We start from the raw sequence: 7006 nt of genomic DNA, 5'->3' as shown, positions 1-7006 counted from the left end.
TTAAATCATTAAGGGTATATTTGTCTTTTTGTCCAATATGGGGGTAATTTTAAAAATGGTCTCCTTTGTGGGATATTTTTAAAAGAGAATTTCATAAGAAATGCCACATTCATAACTCAAAACTATTTTTATGCCAGTTTTGTAGATGCCTTACAGAAATGCCACTTTCCAGCTTTTGGCATAAATCAAAAAGACTATTATACGCATGCTGAAATAAGGTGAGAAAAACAAAGGCTCAAACGATTTCAATTAAGTAATAACAAGTTTAATCTAATACTTTGCCAACACACTAGTCCACTACATCGTTCAAAAATCTAGATGGTGGACAACACAAATGCCCGAGTTAATAAAAATGGACAATATAATGCTGGACGAATTGATAGGTAGTAGACAAGTTACTATATCTGGTCCATAAAAAATTATATCTTCATGTCAAGTGGACAACACTTGTATCCATCGATTTTGTTATTCGTTGAAACTACATCAGACTTCAAATAGATGTTTGATGGACATAATTGTAAGAGTTAGACAACCAGAATTAGATGGACAAGAGAGATAAACCCAGAAAAATAAATTAATGTCCATCAAACAAGTTCAATAGAAGTGTCTCTCGAGTGAATAAAAATCGACAAAATAATGGTAGACGAATAAATAAGTAGTATACAAGCTACTAGATCTGGTCCACAAAAAATTACATCGTCAATGGCGGAGCTAGAAATTTTAATCATAGGGGTCATAATATTTTTTATTAATCACTATATTAAAAGAGATTTTGCTACCGTTTAATCCAGCGATACGCAAATGTGAAGTAAGAAAATAATGAGATTCATATCGTTAAATAAATTACGCTATCATCGGTTAGATCTTTTTTTTAAATCTAGGTTAAGTTTAGCAACAAAATAAACAAAAATTTGTTAGAAATTGCCAACAAAAATGTTAAACTTTGTTAAATTAATCTATAAATAGTATATCAGTCATTGTTGCTAAAGAAAAGTGGAAAAGCTATAAACTTTTTAATGTCAGTCATACAAATAAAAATAAATCAAAATTATTGTTTTATTTAGATAGGGACAAAATCGTCTTTATAAATGGTGCTTGTGGCACCCGGGAAAAGGACAAAAGTAAACTGGCATTTACTGTAAGATTGGTCACCGTACATGGCATAATTAATAATATTCTCTTTTTAAAATTGTAATCCCATAAGGGATATTTTTAAAATTGTCTCTTTTTAATTAGTTAGAGAAATATAAAGAAACTCGAAATTAGATATGGAAATAATATAATTATAGTTGCCTAAATATATGCAATGAAATTTAATTTGAAAATAAACAGTTATGTGCATTAGACTGGTATCAAAGATCCAAATTAAGAATCTAGGTTAAAATTTTGAAATTAACCTGACCCAAAACACAAATGTACTTCTCTTTTAATATATAGGGGATCATGTCATATTGGAAGAAAAGATGAATAATTGGAGAAACAATGTGTTTTCTATATTAAAATCATATATATAGAAAAATATATATGTGATATTCATAAATATCATGTATGGAAACATGAATTAATTGGAGAAACAATGTATTTGTAACATTAAAATAATGTATTTAGGAGAAATTACATGTGTCCTTGATAGATTTAATGTAATAAAAAAATTATGTTACAAAAAAAAATGTCGACTGAGTTTCCAAGAGAAATTGAGATTTGATGAGATCAAAGTGAAGATTTTTGACGGTTATAGAGAGAAAAAATCCTATAAATAAGTAGAGAGATTAGTGATAAAGATTTTTTTGAAAGAGATAGAGATAGAGATTGACGGCAAACTTACAGTGAACGAATATAAAATGATCATGATAATTATGTTGATATTGATATCATCGGTGATGGATTTCCCAAGAAAACTAACGGTGAAGAAGATTGTGGTATATATGATTTCACCAGCACGCAACAATAATTCATAACTGAGGATATTATCTGATGATTGAGGTGTTTTAGAAAGAACAAAAGAATGTAGATGTTAATGGACAAAATTGTAATTACCATGAAAGATAAAGTTTTGCTACAGGCCCCGGAACCGCTCATGCTCATTTTGTCAATTTTATTCTGAAATTCAGTGATTTAATACATATTCGCAGAGTATAATATATATTTATATAATTTATTTTTTTTAAATTAATAGAACCATGAAAAGTTACATTTTTATAATTTTTATGCAATTTTGGTATTTTAATAGTGGTCCAGATTTAAACAAAAAAAAAAAATTTATAATATTTGTAAATTGATGAATTATCAGATGTTTGTGATTTTAAACTTTAAAAGTGATTTAAACAAATAAACCAAAGTGTCCGCACATGTATGTTCCAACTGCTCCGACGAGCTCATGGACTTTGCATGCCGTCTTCTTCCTACTTCTCGCGTCTCGTAGATCGCTCCTTGCTCTCAAAGTCTCCGACTTTATCCAGAATCGTGCATGCCCAGATCGTCAAAGTTGGATTCATACCCAATACTTATTGGGGAAATCGCTGTCTTCAACTCTACTTCAAATCCGGATCTGTCGTCGATGCATTGCAACTGTTCGACGATATTCCTGATAAGAACACTATATCCTGGAACGTTTGCTTAAAGGGTTTATTAAAAAATGGTTATTTTAACTATGCCCTAGAAGTGTTCGACGAAATGCCTGAACGAGATGTTGTTAGCTGGAACACAGTGATTTCAGGGTTGGATTTTTGTGGGTTTCCTGAGTATGGGATGAGGGTTTTCTTGGATATGAAGAGTTTGGTTGTTCGACCAAGTGAGTTCACTTTTTCGATTTTGGCTTCTCTTGTTTCTTGTGTTGGCCATGGGGAGCAGATTCATGGTAATGCTATTTGCAGTGGCGTGAGTAAGTCTAATTTGGTGGTTTGGAATTCAGTTATGGATATGTATAGAAGACTAGGATTTTTTGAGTATGCTTTATCTGTTTTTTTAACTATGGAGGAGAGAGATGTTATCTCGTGGAACTGTTTGATTTTGTGTTGTTCTGATTCTGGTAATAAAGAAGTGGCTTTGGATCAGGTTGGTTTGATGATGGAAATGGGGAATGGACCGGATGAGTATACAGTATCGACGGTTTTGTCGATATGCTCGGATTTACGAGATTTGTGCAAGGGTAAGCAGGCTATTGCTCTTTGCATCAAGATGGGATTTTTTGGTAACTCTGTTGTTTTGGGAGCTGCGATTGACATGTTTTCTAAATGCAAGAGATTGGATGATTCGGTTAAGCTTTTCAGAGAGTTGGAGAAATGGGATTCAGTGTTGTGCAATTCCATGATCGGTAGCTATTCGTGGCATGGTTTTGGAGAAGATGCTCTCAGGCTCTTTATTGTTGCCATGAGGCAGAGGATTAGGCCTGATAAGTTCACGTTCAGTAGCGTTCTGAGCTCGATGAATGCTGTGATGCTAGATCACGGAGCACAAGTTCATTCTTTGGTTATCAAATTAGGGTGTGATCAGGACACGGCAGTAGCCACCTCACTCATGGAGATGTACTTTAAAACCGGTTTAGTTGATTCAGCAATGAGAGTGTTTCCCACAACAGATGCAAAAGATTTGATCTTTTGGAACACAGTGATAATGGGTTTGGCAAGAAACATCAGAGCAGCTGAGTCACTTGCTGTTTTCAATCAATTGCTGATGAACCGAGTTCTGAAACCTGATAGAGTGACTCTACTGGGTATCTTGGTAGCTTGTTGTTATGCCGGCTTCGTTAACCAAGGAATTCAGATATTCTCTTCAATGGAAAAGACTCATGGAGTTAATCCAGGAAACGAGCATTACGCCTCTTTAATCGAATTGCTTTGCAGAGCAGGTATGATCAATGAAGCAAAGGACATTGCCGAAAACATACCTTTTGAACCAGCCTCTGATATCTGGGAACCAATTCTCTATGCATCTCTTGATCTTGGAGACACAAGACTCGCTGAAACCGTAGCGAAAACAATGTTAAAATCCGAACCAAATTCATCGTTTCCCTATCTAGTTCTGATCAAGATATACGAGATGACATTGCGCTGGGAAAATTCAGTCAAGGTAAGATACGCCATGAATGAACAAAAGATGAAATCGTCTCAAGGATCAAGCAAGATCGGTATAAAGAGCAGTGTGTACAGCTTCGAAGCTGGCCAGTTGCAAATTCATGGAGGTCATGAGACTTACACAGTCTTGGACTTGTTGTCTTGGGATTTTGATGATCAGCTGCATAACAGTTTTCACTAACGAGATTTACATTTAGTAGTAAGTGATTTTTTCATCTACTTTAACCTCATGGCTCAGGATGTATAAATAAATCATGAAATATTTCAATATTTTTTCCACTAAATTAAAAAGTTAAATATATTGCACAGTAAATTGATGTATGGAGAAATTAATTTGATAATAAGAACAGATTATTTTTCACTACCGCCGGCTGTGATCTCAAATGATAACCAGCTAATTCTTTACCAAGATCGAAAACTAAAATAAAGGGAAAATTTCAAATATATTTATTTTTCAATATATTTCAAAATTCAAAATTTCAAATTTCAAAAACTTTATCAAAGAAATTCTTAAATTATAAAATTTATCAAAATATGTGTAAGATTATAAAATTACAAGTATGTAAAAAAAATTATATTTTTTATTTTTTTATCTTGGTTAGAGTTCGGAGGAAAATTATACTGACCGTGTTTCTGGGTTGATTAAGACATATTCGACATCATATTCTACTATCGTCGTCTCAACAGTTAGAGAGTCGTTGTGAGTGTGTTGTATCCCCTAACATCTTCGGCCAAGAAAATAATGGAATCAGTGCTCAATTTGTCTTTTTCCAGAGTGGTTTTCAGACTGCAAACTTGTATGCTTTTTTCTTGAGGGCTCAAACTTAATCATTAAAGTTTTCAGATCCGCTCAATATCATGGTCATTCATCCTCGAGCAGTTTGAGGGCCCTCTCTGTCTTTTCGGAGGTATTGGGAGATCTTCGTGCAAAGAGGTAAAAAAATTTATATTATTTTATATATACTTTTTAAAAACCTTGTAAACTATTCTAAAAACCTTATAAATATTTGGATTGAGTCCGAATAGTAGTCATTATCAAAAGTACCTTATAAACCATATAAACAATTTATAACTTTTCAAATTGAAAATTGATAAATCAAAAGGAAATTTTTAAAAAGTTTACACCAAAAGGAGTATTTTCAAAATTACATTAGAGATATAAACCAATTATTTTATTTTATTAGAAAATTTTGAAATTTTAAAGAATTTGAGTCCGTTCCTATTTACTATTTAGTCTAGTTTCATTTAGAAAACTCGTGAAAAGGAAAAAAAAAACAATAAAACAAAATTTATGATAACTCTATGCAACAACAAGAAAATGTATTTTTCTTTATGTATTCACCAAAAAACAAAGTGTTTATTTTAGAAAATACTTGGGTGAACCACTCTTGTTCACCCCGTTTTTATTAGCCAATCAAAATATAACAATATACCATGTCATTTTTTATTTAAAAAATAAATCAGAATTAAAATTAAAATAAAGTAAATTAAGCAAAAAAATTCTGTAGAATTTTTATTAAGGAAATATATTTCAGTTTGGTTTGTAAAAGAACGGTTAGAGTTTAGATTTTTAAATAAACAAAATTGTATTTTGGTTTGTGTTTATAAAATAGTAGTTAGGTTTAAATTTTGTGATTAAACGAAATTATATTTCGGTTTGGGTTGATAAAATAGTGGTTAGAGTTTAGATTTTGTAACTAAATGAATTTATATTTCAGTTTGGGTTGATAAAATAGTGATTATGGTTTAGATTTTGCAATTAAACGAAATTATATTACGATTTGGTCTGATAAAATAGTAGGTCGATAGACATTTCATCTTATGTGCGACCCTCGGCTTCGTCACCGACCTACAACAAACATGATGACTGTAAGATATGTTAGCGGGACAATAAATATAAGTTAACCTAAATATTAAACACATAAACAAATAATTTTATTTAAATCAACTAACACCTACCTTATCAGTATTTTCGCATTTAGATTTTGACATTTTGTAATTAAACCGAATTATCGGTTTGGGTTGACAAAATAGTGGTTAGAGTTTATATTTTTTAATTAAACGAAATTATATAAAAGACTGGTTAAAGTTTGTTTTATTTTTTTTTATTTTATTTCTTTTTAAAATGTAACATGACATGTCATATTGTTATATTGTGATTGATTAATGAAGAGGAGGTGAATAAGAGAGGTTCACAAATATTGCTCTTTATTTTGACTAAAAATGTAACATGACATGTCATATTGTTATATTGTGATTGATTAATGAAGATGAGGTGAATAAGAGAGGTTCACAAATATTGCTCTTTATTTTGACTTCAAATAAAACATAGTAAATTTTTGCATCCACGTAAATGTGACATGAATCAAAAATAAACATGAGGGGTGTATTCAAAATGGAATTTTAAAAGATTTGAGTTTTATTGAGTTTTTAAATGATTATGATGATTTTAGGAAAGCTCATATAATTTTTGTAAAATCGTTTCAAATCTCACCAAAAATCATGGAATTTGGATTTATGTATTTTTAATTAGTTCAATAACCGTGGATTTCATGAGACTTTTTAAAATCTATGTTTGAATTACACTAGATTTATAAATTTTACACAAATTTCTTAAAATTCTACTTTGAATACACTCCAGTAATGTAGCGAAGGGGACAAGCACTGCTATATAGAATCAATCATTATTGAAAGTTACCAAAACGAATCAGATTTGTTTATTATTGAAAAACACATGATAGGTCCATTCTCACTACTAGGCCCTTGTGGCGGCTTCTCTTCTATAACGCGTCCACTTGGCATAATTTATTTGACAATCTTTTCTAGAAATAATAGATTGATTTTTCAAACTCGATGGCTTACGTTTACACCCTTATATAAACACATCCTCAGTCTCATATATGTTCATCATCAATCAAACACAAACACAACAA

General features: G+C 31.3%; 1 protein-coding gene across 1 annotated transcript; it reads left to right on the top strand.

Annotated features, from left to right (window-relative positions):
- The first annotated feature begins 2339 nt into the window (after window positions 1–2339).
- Window positions 2340–4386, top strand: LOC17899412 (pentatricopeptide repeat-containing protein At1g43980, mitochondrial). Its single transcript, XM_006303645.2, has one exon. It carries the CDS (start codon window positions 2353–2355, stop codon window positions 4252–4254), a length of 1902 nt encoding a protein of 633 aa, XP_006303707.2. The 5' UTR covers window positions 2340–2352; the 3' UTR covers window positions 4255–4386.
- The last annotated feature ends 2620 nt before the right edge of the window (window positions 4387–7006 follow it).

The sequence above is a fragment of the Capsella rubella genome, unplaced genomic scaffold, assembly GCF_000375325.1.
Source record: "Capsella rubella cultivar Monte Gargano unplaced genomic scaffold, Caprub1_0 scaffold_1, whole genome shotgun sequence".
Lineage (NCBI taxonomy): Eukaryota > Viridiplantae > Streptophyta > Magnoliopsida > Brassicales > Brassicaceae > Capsella > Capsella rubella.
The sequence above is the reverse complement of the archived record's forward strand: the minus strand, read 5'-3'. Positions and strand labels throughout refer to the sequence as shown.

What these genes read in the sequence shown, in the direction of transcription:
- LOC17899412 (XM_006303645.2), top strand. Translation starts at nt 2,353, where the DNA reads ATGTTCCAACTGCTCCGACGAGCTCATGGACTTTGCATGCCGTCTTCT.